Source organism: Girardinichthys multiradiatus, chromosome 8 (assembly GCF_021462225.1).
Source record: "Girardinichthys multiradiatus isolate DD_20200921_A chromosome 8, DD_fGirMul_XY1, whole genome shotgun sequence".
Classification (NCBI taxonomy): domain Eukaryota; kingdom Metazoa; phylum Chordata; class Actinopteri; order Cyprinodontiformes; family Goodeidae; genus Girardinichthys; species Girardinichthys multiradiatus.
Genome location: NC_061801.1, coordinates 2,497,420 through 2,518,405, shown reverse-complemented (window position 1 = coordinate 2,518,405; position 20,986 = coordinate 2,497,420). Strand labels below are relative to the sequence as shown.

The 20,986-nt window shown below is 39.2% G+C and overlaps 1 protein-coding gene across 2 annotated transcripts in view; it reads right to left on the bottom strand.

The window, feature by feature from the left end:
* LOC124872536 (3'-5' RNA helicase YTHDC2) overlaps positions 1-20,289 on the bottom strand; it is a 62,700-nt gene extending 42,411 nt beyond the window's left edge. Inside the window, exons 1-13 of one of the 2 annotated variants that reach the window (XM_047372657.1) lie at positions 20,151-20,289; positions 17,529-17,694; positions 16,633-16,723; positions 12,921-13,117; positions 12,499-12,701; positions 11,084-11,250; positions 10,578-10,680; positions 8,413-8,569; positions 6,545-6,652; positions 6,312-6,457; positions 5,356-5,491; positions 2,237-2,363; positions 1,961-2,026 (exon numbers count right to left, since the gene is read on the bottom strand). In XM_047372657.1, the coding sequence (XP_047228613.1) occupies positions 1,961-2,026; positions 2,237-2,363; positions 5,356-5,491; positions 6,312-6,457; positions 6,545-6,652; positions 8,413-8,569; positions 10,578-10,680; positions 11,084-11,250; positions 12,499-12,701; positions 12,921-13,117; positions 16,633-16,723; positions 17,529-17,688 (1,661 nt within the window). In that variant the 5' untranslated portion in view covers positions 17,689-17,694; positions 20,151-20,289. The remainder of the gene's footprint in view (positions 1-1,960; positions 2,027-2,236; positions 2,364-5,355; positions 5,492-6,311; positions 6,458-6,544; positions 6,653-8,412; positions 8,570-10,577; positions 10,681-11,083; positions 11,251-12,498; positions 12,702-12,920; positions 13,118-16,632; positions 16,724-17,528; positions 17,695-20,150) is intronic. The other variant, XM_047372658.1, reaches the window with a different exon arrangement.
* Positions 20,290-20,986: the final 697 nt, after the last annotated feature.

Sequence of the window (20,986 nt, the reverse complement as noted above, 5' to 3'; positions counted from 1 at the left end):
GCTCATCCATTTGGTTCTCAAGGAACTGCATGTATGGAAGAATCCTGGAGGGAAGTGGGAGACAGTTCAATCTTTGCCTCCACACCCTCAGACGAACCTTGCCATACTTACCCCACTTCTGTGTATTTCTTGATTTTACAACCTCCATTATGTTTGTGGATTAAATGATTGTCCAAGTGAAGGACCAGTAAATCTGACAGAGGTGGGGTCTCTTGAATGTTGCAGCCTGATGACGTGGTGTGAGGATGAAGTCCATGGCAGAGATCATGGACACCAGGTGAAAATATAGTTGTAATACCCCAAAGATGTACAAAAACAGCTCCCTAATCTGTCTATCATCCTCATGATCTCAATAGTTCAGACAGCAGAAAAGTTCAGATGAAACCTGTATGCGCGGCGCTGGGGGCGTAGGGGTTAAGTGCACCACCATGTGCAGAGGCTATAGTCCTCGATGCGGCTGTCCTGGGTTCAAGTCCCAGACCCGGCAACCTTTGCCGAATGTCTCCCCCTGTCTTTGCCCTCTTTCCTGTCTACCTACTATCCAAAAACAAGAAAAATAAAGGCCTCCAGTGCCGCAAAAAAAAAAAAAGAAGAGATGAAACTCGTACCAACCGCTCATAGATACTCCACCTAAATGTCCAACTGGATACATATACTTTCCTCCATCACTACATGAGCAGCACCCAAGGTTGGAAGACCTCTTTGCCAGCTAATCTTTAGCTTCCTCAAAAGATTCACTGTCATATTCCAGTCAGGACTCTCCAAAACATTAGTATTATTTCTAGTCAAAAAGACACATGTTGGTAAGATTAAGATTACTTTAACACTAAACCTACCAGCCGTATTAATCATTCTGGGCATAACTGTAGGAACTCTGAAACTGAGTTTGTTTAAAAGATCTATTCAAATGCAACTTGTTAACAAGACTAATCTAGTCTGGTTATCCAAGCAGTGTTGCAGAGTTAGATGCCCAGAAAACTGACCTTTTGCATAAAGTACATGTACATACTCATCCACAGATGCAACCATATGGATAGATATCTCTTCTGACCAAGAATGTTAAAACGACCTTCATGATGACATTAGACGAGCTGGAATAACCTTTTTTCCTGCAGATGATGATGATATTATTTAATAATCTTCAAATGCAATTTTCTGACTAAGAAGCTGTAATGATGACAGTTTATAGAAATGCATGTCAAGACATATTAAAGCTGTTAGAGTAAATCTTATTCTACCCTGAATGCATGTTGGTAAGGTTGAGTTCAACTTCTGCCTCCAGCCAGAAAGACATTTCTTATGGAATTCCTCTGAAACATAAACTAAAGATCTGAAACAAAACAACATGCTATTTTCCTTGATGGCTATCTAATGGGCCATGGCAAAATACTTGGCAGTTTTCTGAGTCAAGCTTTCATCACTGAGTGTGAAGCAGGGAGTCAGACTGAGAGAATGATGGGCTGATAGATTTAGAAACATGGGAGCAGAACAAAGAAGTCCAATTTATTAAGACTGATCTAATTAGAATTCAGTTGATTTGTATTACCGTAATTAACTCTAACCTTTTGTTTGCCGTCCAATCGTTAAGTTCCAGCCAGCTTTGTTTGACCTTTGTGCATCTGATTGACTCGAAATTCAGTTTGATGCCTAAGTGAAGAAACCACTGAAACTATCTAAGGCCAATGTCAAGAGAGATATAATCATTAAACTTTCAACTGAAGCATCAATATTGTGACTCTGAGAATACATCTGCTATAATACATTCTTCCCATTCCTTCTGATAAAGTATGCAATTAGGCTCACAAATAAAATAATTACTTTTGAGGTCTTTAACAGACTTTTGAGACTGATTAGAATGTTTGATACATAACCATAGCCGAATAGCTTTTTTCATTGCGACATTTATTGATCCACCGCTTATGAGCCATTGTCTCATGTCTACAGTGTTCAACAGACTCACATGGAAGACTTGAGTATATCCATAGCCTCTGCCTGCTGGAAATGTTTAGCAAAATCTAAGGAAGTCCTGAAAATAGACAAATAAAATAATAAAAAATGGGTTAAACAGTTGTAAAATGTTTCCATGAAAGCAAATCCAATACGCCATATTGGGACAATTACCTTCTTATTATTCAAGTTGTCCATCTTTTAACCTGGTATCATTAGTTTACTAGTCATCTTAAAAACTCTATAATCAAAGCATTGTACTCTCAAAATGAAACATGTGGCTTCCTACCATCCATTAGATGCCTTCAGGTTGATGTCAGCACCCATACCAAGCAGTTGCTGTATTTGTGGAAGGAAACCTCGTGCTGCTGAAACCATCAGAGCCGTGGACCCAGTCTCACTGTGCATGTAGTCCACTGAACAACACAATTCAGCACAGAAAAGATAAATGCTCTTATTTATGTATCACTCTTCCTTTAAGAGCACATGTATCTACTGCCATGGTTTCATAATGACCTCAAAGTGTCATGTTAACTCAATGAAATTCTCCTTATTGGCAATAATATTCATATTTTTACGCACATACTTAACTTACGATTAATAACATTCTTATACAAAATAGGAAAATTGAATTATATTGTATATCAGAGAATAGTACATTCACAGTTTAGCTTACAAATTAGCTACTTTTTATATTCTTTTAATTCTAAAAGCACCAAAAACATTTAATTCTGTTTAGATTCAACCAAATTCATCATTTTTTGGGGGCGATTTCAGGTAATAATTGTTACGTTGAAAAAAAAAAAAAAGACATGTTTTTAAAAAATCTGAAAGGTGTGGAGTGCACTTTGATTCAGCCCCCCATTTGCTCCAATTACAGCTGCAAGTCTTTCGGGTATGTTTCTACAGGTTTTGAATTCCAAGACTAGAATATTTGCCCAGTCTTGTCTAAATTTCTTAAACTCAGTCAGATTGGCTGACCTGTCACACATTTTCAATCAAATATACGTCTGGACTTTGACTGGGCCATTCTAACACATGAATATGCTTCAATATAAACCAATCCATAGTAGCACAGGCTGGATGTCGTCAATAGCAAGCAGGTTTACTTCAAGGACTGCCCTGTTCTAAACCGCATCCATTTTCCCATCGACTCTGTCTGGGGCTGTCACTACTGTGCTTCACAGTGGGCAATGTGTGTTCATAGTGATTTGCTGTGGTAGTTTTCAGTGGTGCACCTAACCTATCTCACCTGACCAGAGCACCTTCTTTCACATGTTTTCTGCATCCCTTACATGGCTTTTTGGAAATAGCACACAGGACTTGTTGTGGCTTTCCTTCAACAATGACTTTCTTCTCATCACTCACATTTTTGTGAGGTATACAACTAAAAGTTGTCCTGTTAACAGATTATTCCACCCTTCAGCTCTCTCAAGAGTTACGATGGGCCATTCGTTGCTTTCCTGCTCTCCTTGCTTGACCTGGTGGACAGCAATGTCTTGGTAGGTGTGGCAGTCATGCCATATTAGTTCAATGAACAGATGAAGGATTGAACATAGCTCTGTGAGATGTTCAAAGCTTGGAATATTGTTGTCTAACCTAACTCAGCTTTAAACTTCTCTACAACTTTCTCCCTGACCTGTCGGCTTGTGCTCCTTGGTCTTCATGATGCTGTTCGTTGTATAAATTTCTCTAATAAAACTCTGTGGCCTAGACCCTATTTAACCCTTAAGGGTCCATGGACGCGTATGCTCATCTTTTATGCGTCTGATTTGGGAGGACGTAGCAGCAAGGCTCTGCTACCATGAGTCCCAGTTTCAATTCAAGTTTAAAGGCCCAATGGTAAACTATACACCAGTCTTTAAATTGTGTTAATAAGATAAGAGCTAAATTTATTAAACCATATTTATTTTCTTTATATAGCGCCAATTTACAACACGTCGTCTCAAGGTGCTTCACAAAGGGTTTGGAATGGTGTAGGGTTGTTGGGGAGATTAGATTAAAGTCAAGTCAAGTTTATTTATATATATTTTTATTATTTATTAAACTACTGAGTATTAGAATTTGCCCATTTTAGAATGGGCTATGTGTAGGGGTACTAAGTAAAATAATAAACTGATAAAGTTTGTCCATGTAGAGCCCACCTTGTGGCCATTATTATATTAAAACCCACAAGGATTAGGGATACCTCTCTCTGTCAGATTGATTATAACCACTGGAAAAGAGAGGGGGTCATACAGGTAGCAGAGATGGAGGGTGTGTTTGCACCTCAACCATAACTGAGCCGGTTTAGGCTAAACCTGACTCCCCCTTACTCCATCCAACAGGGAGGGGGGAAGGCAGAGGTAAAAATAATTGGAGAGTGTTGTTTAGGCTAAGTCAATTCAATCGAATCATTTAGATTTCAAGTCAGCTACATACATTCCAATTAATCCTAAGTATCAAACAGTTCAGTCAGATTCAGTTATTTATTCAAATTGGATAAAAAGTTTTTCTATCTAAGGAAACCCAGCAGATTGCATCCAGTCAGTGACTTGCAGCATTCACTCCTCCTGGATGAGCATGTAGAGACAGTGGACAGTCACTGGCGTTGACTTTGCAGCAATCCCTCATACTGAGCATGCATGTAGCGACAGTGGAGAGGAAAAACTCCCTTTTAACAGGAAGAAACCTCCAGCAGAACCAGAACCAGGCTCAGTGTGAGCGGCCATCTGCCACGACCGACTGGGGGTTTGAGAGAACAGAGCAGGACGAAGTCAATGCTTTTAAGTGACAATATGCAATTACAGCATGTCCAAATACAGAAGATACGTGTAGCTAGATAGACAGGAAATGACACCACATTAGGCACTATAAATGGTTTGTATTAGAAAATATAAAAGGTAAAATCGAATTTAGTCAAAAATGACCATACATACCCTGGACCCTAGAGGGTTAAAGGGTTTTATTTAGGTGGATCAGGTTAAAGCAGTCTAAATGTAAACAGAGGAGAAGGTTTTCTGTTTTTTATTTATGAAAAAAAGTTAAAGTCTTTGTGTTAGTTTATCATATGAAATCCCATGAAAATACATTTTAGTTTGTGGTTGTTACGTGACTAAATGAAAAGGTTTATGAGGTATGAATATAAACCAACTCAGAGCCGGAGTATAAACCAGTGAGATATCACACTGTACGTGAATGCAGCAGCAGGCTTCACTTTCCTTTGACACAAATTCAGCACTGACAGAAACCTGTATGACATTTTAGTGGATTTTTGAATTTATGACAGTAATTATATCATCTTATTACCCGTCTTGGTAAAAGACATAATGTCCATCACCACAGGGTCATTCTTGAAATTAATCTGGCTTTAGTACCCGGCTGAAACATGCATATGTAGGCAAAATAGATGTGAGGAGAGAATCTTACCATGGACACCTTCATTTAGAATGAGGTTGAAGAGCTGACTGAAAGCCTCCTGGTCTTCATGCAAGAAAATGTTGGAAATGCAGGAGTCCATCTCCCTCAGCAGCCATGGTTCAAGCTGCTCTGTGTCATTCTCATTCTGTGACACACAATAACAAAATGCTCAGAGAGCTTTTTCTGCTGGTAGCAGCACATTCAGCTAATGGTGAAACAGATACGGGGACTACAGAAACACCTTCTTCAGGCTATCTGGAGAATGATAAAGATTTACTTTGGAAGAGCTCATTTTTAGTCCAGTTTTAGGATCTGGCCATGACTGCATGTTATGCCATGTTTGATTTAATGTAAGGAATGGATAAGCTGGAGACCAGCTTTTTTTAAGCCTACAGAATATATACAACTATGTATAGAAAGTCAGAAACTCATGTGTTTAAAAAACATCCAAGCAAAATCCAGACATACAGACATAGGATATGAGGTTAATTTGCTGTTATTGCCTAACATTTTATTCTGGATTCACCTCATTTATAAAACTGTCTGTAAAACTGTAAACTTTGCTGTTTTAAGGATTTAATAAAACAAACTAGAAAAATGCTGAATTATAACTACTTGTTACTTCAGTATGAATGGTTCATATGGAAAGATTACAGTATTAACGACGACAATAATTCCTGGAAACAGCCAGGTACAAGGACTGGACTAAAAATGAGTGGAGAGCTGACAATGCTCAGGCAACTAAGGATCAAAATCCTCTTAAACAGTGAAAAACATTCAGCTTCATGAAAACCTAATCTAAAGAAGTACTGTAAAAATGTTATTTTTAATAAAACAAAATGAATAAAACCTTGTATGAACATAAATAAAGCAAAAAGAATGATAAAACATTAAGCTATGATCAGATCCAGTAGAATGTGTGTTTGGGATGATTCATAGTGCATAATGCTGTGTGTTTGGCTTGCCAGCTTGATGAAGCCTTCATCTTCTTTGTCCCCACAACCGCTGGCATGAAGGAAGCCTGGAGCCAACACTTGGGTCCGTTTCCCACCAACAGAACTGGTCCCCACTGTCTCACACCACTCTGTCAATCGTTTCTGTTTCCCCTCTTCTGAAAACAGCAAGATGTCACACAGACAGCAGAAATTCAAATGAAGCCAGTCATAAGGCTGTAGGTTCATGAAGAAAAGCTTCATACTTCTCTGGGTCTCTTCCTGGTATTTCCAGATGTCTTTTCTGTTAAAGCCTGTCTGCCTCAGAATGTCCTCCAGGAAGAGCTCTTTCACTTCAAAGAGTTTCCCTTTAACTACAAAAAGGAAAAATCCTCAGTGATAAAGGATTACCGTCACAATGAATCAGATCTGGAGATGATCCTCCAAATTGTATAAATGAATTGTGTAATATTTCTAGGAAGGCTGTCCAAGCCCTATATTTTTCACAGCTTGGAACGTTGTTTTTCTTTCAGTAAATGTGTTTAATGATTTTCTTTAGAATAAAAAGTGGTGTCAGAGTCTTTCAGAATTATAGAAAACATAAGGACACTACCAGAGGTGGAAAGAAACAAATTACACGTACTCACATTATTGTAGTTAATACAATTATTCTGTATTTCTACTGTTTTAACTTGATTATGTTTACTGTATCCAATAACATTTAAACGCATCTGCTTTTAAGTAAGAAATGTTTAAGAATGAGAAAACTCTTGCACAGAATCTAAGTGGACCTTGTAAAAAGGTACTGTTCTCCCAGAGAACTAGATCAGTGGTCAGAATCTGATCTGTTGTAAAACATTCAAAATACTCTGATCCAAAGCTAGGCATCGATTAATACAAATATTATTACTGATAACTAATTACAGTCATACATTAGCTCTAGAGCTGGTTTTTGAAAATGTTAAGTTATTTTCCCATAAAACCATAGGTCTGAATTTGAATGAAAATATTCATAAACAGTCAGGGGAAAAAATAATCAGAAATTACACTAATTATATTGATCTCTTCTTGTATGAGAGCTCAAATGACTTCGCCCGTTTACAGAAAGTCCAGCTACAGGTAAACGGAAACAGACCCATGGATGAAAATCCTTTAGAACTTCTTGGGTTTATTTCTGTCAACAGCAGCATTTTGTTCTTTTAATCAGTAAAACATCATATTTAAATTTAAAGGAAATATTACTCTTGAAACCAAACATATATATAAACTCAATGCTTGAACTTTAACAGAAATATGTTAGCAAGTGGTTTTCATGTTTCATATTTCTGCTAATTTAAGATTAATATCACTTCATATCTTTTCTACACAGCAAAGAACCCTAACCCCATTACTGTACACAAAGTAAAGAAGTAGCTTTTACTTAAAGTACATTTTATATTACTTTTTACTTTTACTATAGAAGGTTTTACTTTTACTTACTAGTTCATTTTCACAAAAATACTTTTACCTGTGCAAATTATTTTTTACAGTTTCCACCTCTGGATACTAATTTCTGAGACATTTGTTTGGAAAGATTGTGTTGCTTAAAATAAACTAAACAGTTACTTAAATATTGCTGAAGTTTGTAACTGACACAAAAATGCAAAATGTTAAAAAAGTATTATATAAAGCTAGAACAGTTGGCTGAAATGACCAGTTTTATTGGCTCAGAGCTGAAGACACTGTTGTTCAATTAGCCATTTGTGTAGCGGCTCCACTGTATTATGTAGAGCAACATTCAACTCTGCATAATACCCTCACAGAATTCAACCCTCAACTATTACAATGTTATAAAAACTCAATCTTTTTAGCCCTCATTTCAGAAAGTGTAACTCACACTATATAGATTGATTCCACATAGTGTAATATTCAAGCCAACATTTCTCTGAATTTTGGGATCTCATTCTCTGTAAGCCAAAATTCATCAAAATTCAGTGTCTCAGAAAATTTGAATAATACATAAGATCAATTACTTTCACCTTTTGTCATCACAAATAAACATTAACATAATCACAAAGACACAGATGAAGTAGCGAAGTGTAGAAAACACACATATTTTAGGATTGATTTTCTAATAGGGATCCACAGGACTCACGGTGGATTACTGGGCAGGAACCAAAGTACTGGAGAAACAGATTTATATCCAAAGCTGCACTAGAGAGAATCAGCTTCAACGTGGGAATCCTCTGAAGAACATCTCGCATCTTAGTGAGAAGGAAGTCAGTCAGACCATCGCGCTCGTGAACCTCATCCTGTTTGAAAAGGGTTAGCCACAACAACATGACACCATTTTACTACAAAACACAAACTGGAAGCAACAAATTACATTTTCGCCTAAGTCCCAGGGCTAAAAGGCCACTGAGGAGGTAGTCAAAGGTAAAACAGATACACAATATTTCAAATGTGCAGACAGCAAAATCAAAACATTTCTTTTTATTTTTAGATCCAGCATTACCTCCAAAACAGCTCTGGGTTAAAGGGAACATATTATGCAAAATCCACTTTTTTAGCTCTTAAACACATTTTTTGTGTATTGGGAGTGTCTGAAAGTCTAGGAAATTTGAATTTAGTCACTCTAGATGACTATATGATATATTTAGATGCTTTTTGGGTCATATTTGGTCAGTTTGTTCAGATTTTTTTTTTTCCATTTTCTATTACGTTTCTTTCTCTATTACATCACAGCATTTTCTGTGGAACTTCTAAAGATGGTCATGGACTTCCGGCTAACCAATCCAGCAAATCCGCCATTTTCCGCCAAGTTCAAGTTGAAGGATGCCGAAGCAGCAAGCAGAAAAATCTAAATGGTCTGTTGCCAGGTGTATTAACCGACACCAGTCATTACACCGTCCCCCAGGATCAGAACCTCTTCGAAGTCCCTGATTAAGTTTTATTTTTCATGGAAGCATGCCGACATCAGTGGGGAAAGTCCTCTTCGTTTGCACAAAGCACTTCAGGGAGGAGTGTTTCAGCAACCTCGGCCAGTATGAAGGCGGATTAGCTAAAAGACTCTGTCCCTCTGAGGGGTCAGTTCCTTCTGTCTATGGAAGCGATGGACAGAGCAAAGAGGTAAGCTGCAGATAATAATAAAATGACAGCAAGCTTGATTGTTGAGGTGTTCATATAACTTGCTGGCTGTTTTGATAGCACCTCCTGCTAATGTTAGCCCTGTGCGCTCGCTTTTAGCTCCTTAAGGACATCACCGCTGTGTGCTTTGAATAACAATGTAAAACAAACAGTTTTGCAATCTGTTTGGTTGCCTTTTTGTTTTGGGAAACACATGATCCAAATACATTCAGTGATGTTTTCGATGCTAGCGTTAGCTAACTCGTTAACTATGTTGGGGTCATGTTTGAAAGTTGTGTTCATTCAATTTGTAGAAGCATTAACATTTTAAAAGGTATCTTACATGTAGTTTGTGTAAAAACATTGTCAGTAACAGTAGTAATGGGATTACAGCTTTTGTTACTACTGTGAATTCCTCAACTTTTCTCTGCTATTGTTTAAGAATTAACATTTTCATGTAGCCTACTAGGGCGAGGTGTTCAAAGTCAGTCCTCGCAAGGTCCTGATGTTTCCCAGCTTTAACACACCTGATTTAGATGACTGCAGCTTAGCAAAAGCCTGCTAATCAACCATCGCTGTTGTTTGTTGGATTTGACAGCTTACAGCTACAATATTAGCTTTAGTGCTGTTTTCATGCATTAGTAAACGTAGCACATTGTTGATGCAATGATTTTGTGTTTACTTCCTGTTTTTTAGACATTTGTTGATATTTATCGAGGGCAAGTAAAGTAATAGAATCATTTATGGCTTGTATGGCTCTGCAGCCTGGAGGCGGGGCAGGGTGTGAAGTGCCTCATTTGCATTTAAAGAGACCGCAGCAAAACGAGAGTCAAAAAGGATGCTTAAAAAATGAAACGCCTGAGGAGCTACAATAACGACACATTCAAACCAAAGATTGTAGTTCCACTTTATACAGACCACATCTGAGTGATTTAAAAGCAGCATATGTCCCCTTCAATCCAACTTTCTCTTGCTTTGTTGTTGAAATTTGACAAAACAAAATTGACATAAAACATTATAAAAACAGCATATACTCTACATAGGAATCCAAATAGCAGCAATGAGCTGTTTATTTAACACCCAGATTGCCAGCCTCAGACTGGAATGAAGCAGCAATGAAGGACTTGGCTACAACCATCTGAACCAGCATCCCTAACCCTGACCCAACCCTAGCTTTATGGACTGAATGCTCACCACAATGACATGGGTAACAGTAGTAAGGCTGGTATCCCCTGCCATCAGTGTTCTGAGGAGGACTCCACTTGTGCAAAAGGTCAGCAGTGTCTTGGGAGAGACCCTAAGATTTACAAAATAAAGAGGTTCTGGTAAAAGCATGTCAAGAACTCCAAAAGCTGGCAGATGACTTTTAACATTCTTTGATTCACATTATGTGAAACTAGGCTGAAAAGCTTTAGGAGACAATCTGCTACTTTCATTTCAACAGGTTTCTGATTTTTAGAAGTAAAAAGTTCAACAAACATAAATCCTTATTCTTCTACATCACAGACATTTGTTCTAGCACATCAAATCCTAAAGCAAAAAATTCGAAAAGGTTTGTAATATACATGTATATGATAGCTTTGCTGAGCACTGAAGAATTACTGACTTTTCCTTACAGATTTTTGTATTGCAAACCTAAAACAAGTGTTTTAGAACTAGATTTGTTTCAAATGAGTCTAAATAGCTTTGGTGGAATCTACCTGCTTTCCAGTCTGATGTGATAACCCACCGTCTGGCCCACACTCTCCCCTCTCTCAGCGGCTACTCTCTCAGCCACAGCGATGGCAGCCAGGCGTCTGGGCTGAGTACAGAAAATCCTGCAGGGTTTGCCATTTCTGCTACAGTCATCTAACAAAAACTGTGGGATCTACACAACAGAAATGATTGAGTGTGTGTGTGTGTATATATATATATGTATATACACACACACGGTAAATGGACTGAACTTATATAGCGCTTTTCCAGTCATACAGACTGCTCAAAGCACTTTATACTAGAGCCACATTCATACACCGATACGCAGATCGGTAGGCAACTTGAGGTTAAGTGCCTTGCCCAGGGGCACATCGACCTATGGCAGGAGGAAGCTGGAATCGAACCCACAACCTTCTGATTGCAAGACGACTACTCTTCCTACTGAGTCACAGTCGTGTATATATACACACACACACTGGCATATAGAACATAAAATAAAACCACAAATTCATATTGATTGCATCTCCTTTGTATAAACGTTCCTATTGGATAGAAACTGTTGTTAAATCTTGTCTTTGCTTTAACTTATCTGTAGCATCTGCCTGACGGTAGCAGTTTAAACCGAGTGTGACATAATTAGGAGTGTCCTTTATAATGTTTGGTCTTTTTGGAGACAACAGGAACTGTAAGGTTCTTCAAGTGTGGGAGAGGGCAGCCAATGACCCTCTAGAATGCTTTCCTCTGAGCCACTATACAGCTGGTGTACCACCTACAGATGCAGTCGGTCATTATCCTCTTAATAGAGCACAGATAAAAGGACACCAGCAGTCTCAGGAGAAATAACATCACACAAAGCACCCTTAGCAAGTGCAGTCTCTGCTGAACCTTCTTCAGCAGCTCAGAAGTATTCACGCTCCAGGTCAGGTCCTCCTTGATGTGGAAATCAGCCACCCTCTCCACACAGTTCCCGCTGATGATCTCTCGATCAGTGGTGAAATCTTTTTCTTTGCCGATAGTCGGTTATTATCTCCTTTGTTAAGAAGTAGGCTGTTCTCTGTGTTAGCCCAAATCAGACTTAAATGAAAGAAATTTAACATGAAGATTTTAATCTTTAGTTCAATCCATTTGATTTGTAGTGTTAATTAACTTGAAACGAACTCTCAAGCAATATTAGATTGATGGAGTGCAGAAAAACATATGACAAAGACTAGTTTAAAACAGTTTTTATGGTAAAGAAAAAAACTAACAATTATCCTGTCATACAAGCATCGATAAAAAACTGTTGTTCCACCTCAAAAAGCTTTTAGTGACAACAAGTGAAAGTTTGTCAAAGACAGGAGACTTCTGCAGGAGAAGACTGAAGAATCAGTACACAAAAAAACTTTACTGGCTGTCCAGGTCTGCCTACATCCAAACTCACCTGCGTAGTTTTTCCAGAGCCAGTCTCTCCCACAACAAGTACCACACTGCTTTCTCTGATCAGTCGGACAATCTGCTCCTGGTGTTCGTGCACGGGTAGGGAGCATCGGAAAACGTCCAGTTCTGATGGCGCCCTTTTCTTAGGAACCATAGGAATGCCATTGTTCAGGCGCCCACTTGCTCTGTTCTTGTCAAAGCTGCTGTCTGAAAGAGGAGCAACAGATGGATAAGATATGTGACCAAACACATCACACAGTTAATGTGAATTAAGTCACGCTGCTGGACAACGAATGCAACTGAAACTTTCTGGTCATATTCAGACGATGGACAAACGGAGGACACTTCCATCTCTGTACGCTACCTTCCATAATACAAATTTACATTGACACACACACACACACACCCCTACACACTGATAGCTACTTGTTTCTGTAGCCAAAGACATGCCACTTTTGATGGTGGAATACATGTCTGTGCGTTCCTTCTTGCTGGTGGGAAATCTCTGGAGCAGGCTGCGGATGAAATATAGGGAGCTGGAGCACAGATCGAGGGCTGTAGTGGGCTGAGGTTTGTCTGAAACAGCCTTTTTTCTGACAGTCAGAAAACGACTGGATCCTTTTCTGAAAAAGTAAAGCAAAACAATTCTATTTATTACATATGAACCTCAGATTGTACATCACAACAAGTAAATCACAAAACCTCCACTGTGCTTTAGTGTGGCCTACGTCATTAAGGAACCTTTCAATCTGTTTTCCTCTCATCTAAAACATCAACATCAAACAGATCCAATAATAATAGTAGCCAGTTTTATGTAATTCAAGTCAAGTTTATTTATATAGCACTTTTCAGCAACAAGGTACTCAAAGCGCTCTACATACAATGTTATAAATTAGGAAGTAACCTGTAAATGTTGAGGACCATGCTTTAAATGATGAGGAGTGAGAACATACTGGGTAGAGACGAGTATTTCTTAACTCTTACCAGCACTACACTCAGCAACCTGCCCATCACTGAGCTGGATATGAGCAGCCAGAGCAGAGACAAGACAGAAGTGGACTTTTGCTATGTTAAAACATCTCCTGTTTAAAAGCGACACAGCAGCTCCTATAAATGCTAATGAAGAAACTTTCAAAGCTCTGTCATGTTTACACATTTGTGAAAAATGTGCGTTTTTAGAAGCAGATTTGCTTAACATCAACAGCTTCCTTTGTTACAGACTGAACTTAATTCCAACCTCTCTGTAAATAACCATACTGCTCATGGAGTGGCTGGTTTAGGCTTCACATGAATTGTTATGTCCTTCCTGAGGTTGGAGTTGTTTTCATATGACAGAAAACTACTTCTGTTTTGACCTGCTGGAAAACAAATACTCAAAATGAAGACCCTCACTGCTGCTAGCTGATGACTGGGTCTCTCAGTTTTCTGTTCTGCAAAAGGTATGCCAGCTGTGTTCAGAGGTGCCCCTGTTCTAGGCAGGGCAACCGAGGCAGATGTTGCTGCTATAAAGTCTGTGTACTTCCTTTGGTTTCTTCCATTTCTTTACTCAGAATAAATAGTTTTTAACAAATGGTATTACATGCAGTAACACCATTATTGCCCCTTACAAATTTCAGCCGGACTCTCCTCTCCAATACCTTGGCATAGGGAGGCTGAGGAGTGTGATCACCCTGTAATTGGAACACATCCTCCGGACCCCGTTCTAGTGAAGGGGGACCACCAACTGCCATGAAATGTTGAAGAGTCGTGTTGACCATTACACCTCCAGAACTTTCAGAGACTGGAGGTACTCAGGATGGATCTCCTCCACCCCCAAGCTTTTTTGTCCACCTCTGTGAGTTCAGCCTGGGTGATGAACGAGTCCAATTCTGAGTCCCCAGTCTCTGCTTCCACTAGAGAAGGCGTGATGGCAGGATTGAGAAGATCCTTGAAGTCTTCCTTCCACCACCCGATAATGTCCCCAGTCGAGGTCAGCAGGTCCCCACCCCACACTGCAAACAGTGTTGGCGAAGCACTGCTTCTCTCTCCAGTGAAGAAAAAAAGCTAATCAAGCTAACTTGGCCCTCGGGGAAAAAGTAATTGCCCTCTAAAACAGGTTGTTCCTCCCTCAGCAGCAGCCACTCCAAAATGTACAATTTATTTTTGTTTTGTTTTTTTAGTTATTTAGAGGTAGCCTTGCTGCTGGGCTTTGGATCGCTGTCCTGCTGCATAACAAAGTGTGATTGGCTTTAAGATCTGCTGGCTGGTCATTCGGCAGGATGACACATGGTTGTAGAGAGCAACACTCATGATTCCATTAATTATGGTAAGTTGTTCAGGTCTTAAGGAAGTAAATCAGCCCCAAATCCTCACACTACCATGTTTGATTGTTAGTATGATGATCTGTTTCTGAAATGTTGTTTTAGTTTTAGATAAGGTGTAACATGACCCACGCCTTCCAAAAAGTTCAACTTTTGTCTCATCAGTACACAAAACATTTTCCCAAAAGTCTCGGGGATCATCTAGATGTTTCATGGCTAAACTGAGACGGGCCTTTACGTTCTCTTTGGTCTCTTTGTTTTGGGCTAGGAATTCTCCCATAGAGGGAGAATCTTTTTTCTTTTATTGTCAAATCTTGAACATTGACCTTTACTGAGGCAAGTGAGGTCTGTTTTGCTTTAGATGTTTTTCTAGGTTGTTTTGTGACCTCCTGGTTGAATTGACGAAGGTTCACTACTACTGCAGGTTTTCTCCAGTTGTGGATTATGGTTCTCACTTTGGTTCACTGGTGTCCTAAAGTCTTAAAAATGGCTTAGTAACCCTTTCCAGAACGATAGGTGTCAATGACATCGTCTTACCACTGTTCTACTGATCATTCCTCAGTCAGAGAGGCTCTATTCAGATTTTTTACTAAAGCTAAAAGGTCAAGTAATAATAAGGGCTGGGTTTGGTTCGTCACATGGAGCCCAGCTTTCTAGAAAAATGTAACTTAATCAGAGTTCATTTGTGATTTAACAATGGGGACAATTACTTTTTCCCAGAGGGCCAGTCAGGTTTGGATAGATTTTTTTGCCTTAATGGATGAAATCATCATTTGAAGACAACTTTTTGTATTTCCTCAGGTTCTCTTTATCCATTATTAAAATGTATTTGATGTGAAACATTTAAGAAACACTTCTTCACAGCACTCTATACGACCCCACTGGACATGTTTGTATTGTATTTACAACTGGATTGAATTCGAGTGTATGTCGCAGGACCTCATCTGATTACTGTTACACCCAAAACTATTTGTACCCCTGGCTAATTTAAGTTCAAAGTAATCAAAGATGAATAATCAGAAATACCAGTGGAAACATGCAAAAGGCTGCTTAGAAATTATAAGAAGAGATTGATTTCTATAACATCAATAAAGTTCTTTCCTTTACTTTTGAGAAGAATATATACATTTTTTTCAAAGCATGCATCTTTTTTAATCAATCATGATACCCCTGTCTTTTTTTAATAAAATGTTTGATTATTTTTGGGACATGCCCATGTCATTTCCTGTCAAAAACAAACCTTTTGTTTGAAAGAAAACATTATATCTAAATCTACCGGGGGTATGAATAATTATGTACTGCATATGATTAACCTGGATCAGAATAATTTGAACCGATTTGAAATTAATTTTGACCAAACTGAATTCTATGTAACTAAATTGGACCCGTCTGTCAGGTGAAATGACATGAGCTACTAAGGCATTTTATGTGAATGGGTGTTATAAAAATACACTCAAATACATTGAAAACTGAATTGAATCTTCCACTTGAAAATAATCTGGACTATTCCTTTACCAGCCCTCGTATTTGTTCTTCTGTTACTTTCAGCAGTACAGAATTGAACTTGCTTCATTTTCTCTTGTCCTCAAAGGGCGAGGAGAAATAGGTACGTGATGTTTAATTTTGCTATTCTGACTGGATCAACTTTAAAAAATAGCAAAGAGCATCAGTGGATTCTATTTTATATAGAATTCATTTTGGTAATATGATCCATTTATGTTCATTAGTTTTTAGTGTCACAATTAATTTATATAACTTAGTATGTGCAAAGTAAATTTCAGACCACTCTGTGGAGCTGAAATATTCTTGATGAGCGAAGTTCTAATGGTTGAACTCACCCTTTGCTCTTGGAAATGTAACCCAGAGACTGTGCCAGTCGATGAACAAACGCTCTCTCAGTGGTGGACAAGGAAGACGGGAATTCCATCTCTGTTTAATCAGACGCAGTTAAAGGTGAATGTTAGCAAACTCCACATAAATCTTGGCTGCTTACACCTAGAAGAGTATTATAATGAAATCCATTCATCTTGTATTTTAACAAGGACTTCTTTTTTATATTGTCATTAAATGCAAAATTGTTTTTACACTAACGGTAAAGGATATAACAATTGCCCACCCCTATGTTAGGCCTAGCCATGGATGGAGAACAATCACTAAACTACACAAACAACACACCAATAAAAACTCTGAGTCCCAGAATGCACAGCATTAACCAATTTTCAGAGAAGGTTTTGAGGAAGGAGAAGTCACAGCTTGAATCCCCATGACATCATAGTACAAAACTCTGGTCCGCAGCATCGTTCACCTCTGACCGGCTCTTCCAAGCAGCACAAAGGGAGATACACATGTGAGCGTTTGACCTCACTGATCGAGTAGAAGAGTGTATTCTTCAGAGAAACTTGGACCCAAAACCTAAGTATAATCTACTGTCTGTGTAGGTGGTGTCTGGGGAGAGAAAATTAGTTTAGGACTAAACAATCTTCATGTTTTTTATTTCATTGTGTTTTGCTTTGTAGTGCTGAAAATCTAAAAGCTAAACTGCTTCGGTGCCAACAAACTACTCGTCTTTTGGGTGAAATTTTAGGATGAACCTAAAATGCACTATAACAATGAACTCATTTAACTCAAACTTTCAGGGAAAAAACATCAACGTTTATTTCTACTACGCATATATAAGACCAGGGCTGTCAGAGTTTGGGTAAAGAGAAGAATGATCAAACCCATGTTGTTGTACCTTTTTCATCACTGTAGCGAAACCTCTCCAACGAGAGGTTCACTGCTACTTTGACTTCTTCATTGATGTGAATTGTTTTCGAGTCCCTAGAACTGGAGCCATGAGGTGACATGTTCTTACGCCTGGATTGTTTTCGGGAGTTCCCCACAGCATTAAACATGGTACACTGCAAGACAAAAAGAGATTATCTTCATGAGTGTCAGGTTTGTAACGCCAGTGTACCTGTCATATCTGGCCATAATGCTGCACACTATAGGTGAAAAGGAACATCCCACCGATGTCCTGTCCTGATCTGCAAGTCATATTTATAATACTGTTATTTGGGTTAATATTATTTGATTAAAGCAGTGCTATATGAGCTTAAAAGAGATTTCCTATAAATCACATGTATTGCATGGTGGTCCTCAGTTAGAATCCCAGCTGGGGTCTTTCAGCAAGAACTTGGCATGTTCTCCTCGTGCATGTGTGGGTTCTCTGTGGGTACTCCGACTACCTCCCAAAGTCCACATGACGGTTAGGTAAATTTCTCTCTCTACAAAAGCCCCTATGTATGAGTGTCTGCAAGCATGGTTGTTAGTCCTGCCTATCTCTGTGATGCCCTGTGATTGACTGGCGATCTGTCTAGGGTCCAGATTCCTGATCCAAATATAATTTCCATTGTAAATTAAAGTCCTTTCAAATTTTCTATGATTTACTTTAGAATTACTATGAATTATGTTCTGTTGAATTTTTTAAGATTATCGTAGCTTATTGATAAAGTACATGATTTCTGTACTTTTGTATATAAAATATTGAATCAGTTCTCAGAAGTGGCCACTGAGCTTCGAGTGTCACAGAGGGTCATCAGCAGGTTGCAACAGAGAGACTGGAAGAGTCACAGAAAGGCAGAGAAGTAGACGTCCTTTGGCCACTTCCCACACTGATGACCTCTTTATTGTGAACAGTGCCTTGCGGAACTGGATAATAAATGCCACTCAACTCCAGGCACATTTAAGGGAGGTGAGAAGCATCCAAGTGTCTCATCAGACCAATCAAAACTATTTACATCAGTGTGCTCTGCATGCTAAAAGACCTGCAAGGGTACCTGAAAACAGCATCAGGCACAGGCATCATCGTCTTGCATGGACATGGGAACATTTATGCTGCTCTATGATGAAAGCCGATTCACGATGAGCAGAAATGATGGACGCCAATAATGTTGGAGACATCAAGGAGAGCGCTATGCATCAGCCACTGTTGTCACCACACCAGCCGTTGGTGGTGGTGTTATAATGTGGGCAGGTGTGTCTGGTCAATACACAACTGCTCTACACTTGTGAATGGTATAGTGACCATCCCATACTACCTGAATAACATCATTAACCCAGTCACCGTGGCCCTGCATGAACAAGACAGGTCTAATGTCATCTTCATGGACAACAATGGTCCAGCTCATCGAGGTCACATCATTAGGGTGCTAGAGACTGGGGTACCTGGAATGGAGTGGCCTGCACTTTCTCCAGACCTGAATCCCTTAGAAAACCAATGGGATCAGCTGAGTTGCTGTCGAGAGGCTCGTAACTCTGTACCCCAGAACCTCATTGATCTGAGGGCCATACTTCATGAAGAGTGGGATGCCATGCCTCAGCAGATAAAAAGTTGACTTGTGAACAAGCATGAGATGGCATTGTCAAGCTGGAATTGATGCTCAAGAGCACACGTTTGTTGGCTAATGTTTGAATGATTTTTTTTTTAAATAGGGAAATCATCATTGCATGCCTCTACGATGAACAAAAACATAAATACAACACTTTTGTTGTTGCTCACATATTTCAGGAGCAGAACCCAAAGATCTAAGACTTTTTCTAAAAACACAAAAAGGACCTTTTTCTCTCAAGTAATGTTGACAAAACTGTTAGTGAGCACTACTGCTTTGCAGAGATGATCTATCCACCTCATTGGTGTGGCTTATCAAATTGCTGATTAGACAACATGATTATTGTACAGGTATACCTTGGGCTGGCCAGAACAAAAGGCCAGTCTGATGTGTGGTTTTATCACACAGCAGAATGTCACAGATGTTTTGAGGTAGCATGCAGCTGTGATGCTCCGCATGCAAAAACAGATCACACGTGGTCTATGATAGGTTTCTTTGTAGCTCCTAATATCTAGTAATAGTACATCACAGCATTTTTCAAGGTCAGTCATTGGCTTTGACTTTGGTGTGCCACCCTACTTTCATCATATAATATCACCGTAGCGTGTGCTTCTTATGTTTTCCATAAATTTCACCAGAAATCCAAATATCTCTAACTTTTCTTGAGCAGCGTATCCTGAGTGAAGGAGACCTGACTTTTAAGCGCCAACATTTATTCACTGCTTTTAGTTTAGAATTTCATTATAACTAGCTAGTTTTTACGGACTGAAGCCATTCTTGAATGGCTGATGTGTTTCGTTTCACTGGAATAGAAACCTAAAACTAATTAGGCTAACGTCAGCTAAGACAGAAACGTGATTTAAAAACTAGCTAACTGTACGGTCAACCGGGTCATGGAGCCGTTTAAAACCCATTTTAAACTTTCCTTATATAGAGACCGGTCTGCTATTTGCACTTAACACATCTACAGTGTTTGGGGGACGAACCTTGTATTGAAACGTCAGTGCAGCTTCACTCAGCGCCCCCTCGCTCCAGCCGTTGTGTGGCCGTAAGCTCAGACTGCTTCCCAGGTTAGCTGCGGCTCCGCTCACTGAATGATTAGCGACGGCACATCCGGTCTGGTCCTTTCAGAATAAAAGACTCATGGGCTGATCGCCAGAAACATAAAACGGCTTTATCATCCACCTCTGGCCCAGAGCCACAGGGCCTCGGCTGGGCCCATGGCGCTGCTACAACACATCCAATTCATTTGTAATTTGTTGATTAATCTGCTCTGGCCTGATGTATGGAATCAGTACTCCAGGATGACGTTAACTTATCTGTAGCATGCATTTCACAAATGAAAAATATTTGTTTAATATGTTGTTTCAACGTCTAGTCCGATTTCAGTTGGACTGGGATGCCAGCCATGCCGCTGAGTTGAAGTGGCTTTCCTGAAAAAACTGTTTGGTCTCCTGTCTTTCCTCTGTGGCAAGATGCATCATCATCCAGAATTTACTTTCAAATTATGGAATGAGTGTTTAAAATGTTTAGGCATGCAAACTGTGCCTGTGCAAGGCAGTGGTGTGAGATAAGAAAACTAAATACATGTGTGAATATAGACAACTTTCTGTTGTCAGTCTGTAAATTGTCCTATAAAGTTATGTTCTGTGCTTCAGTTTGGACATTATGCTTGTAAGCAATGAAACCCTAACCCTGTTCCCAATTCCAGACCTTATTCCAAGAGAATATCTGTTGAATGACATCAAAAAATGCTGTTTCCTAAGACAAAACCAAGAAATGCAATGGAACTGTGGAAAGTAGTCCAGTAATCCTGGGCTGG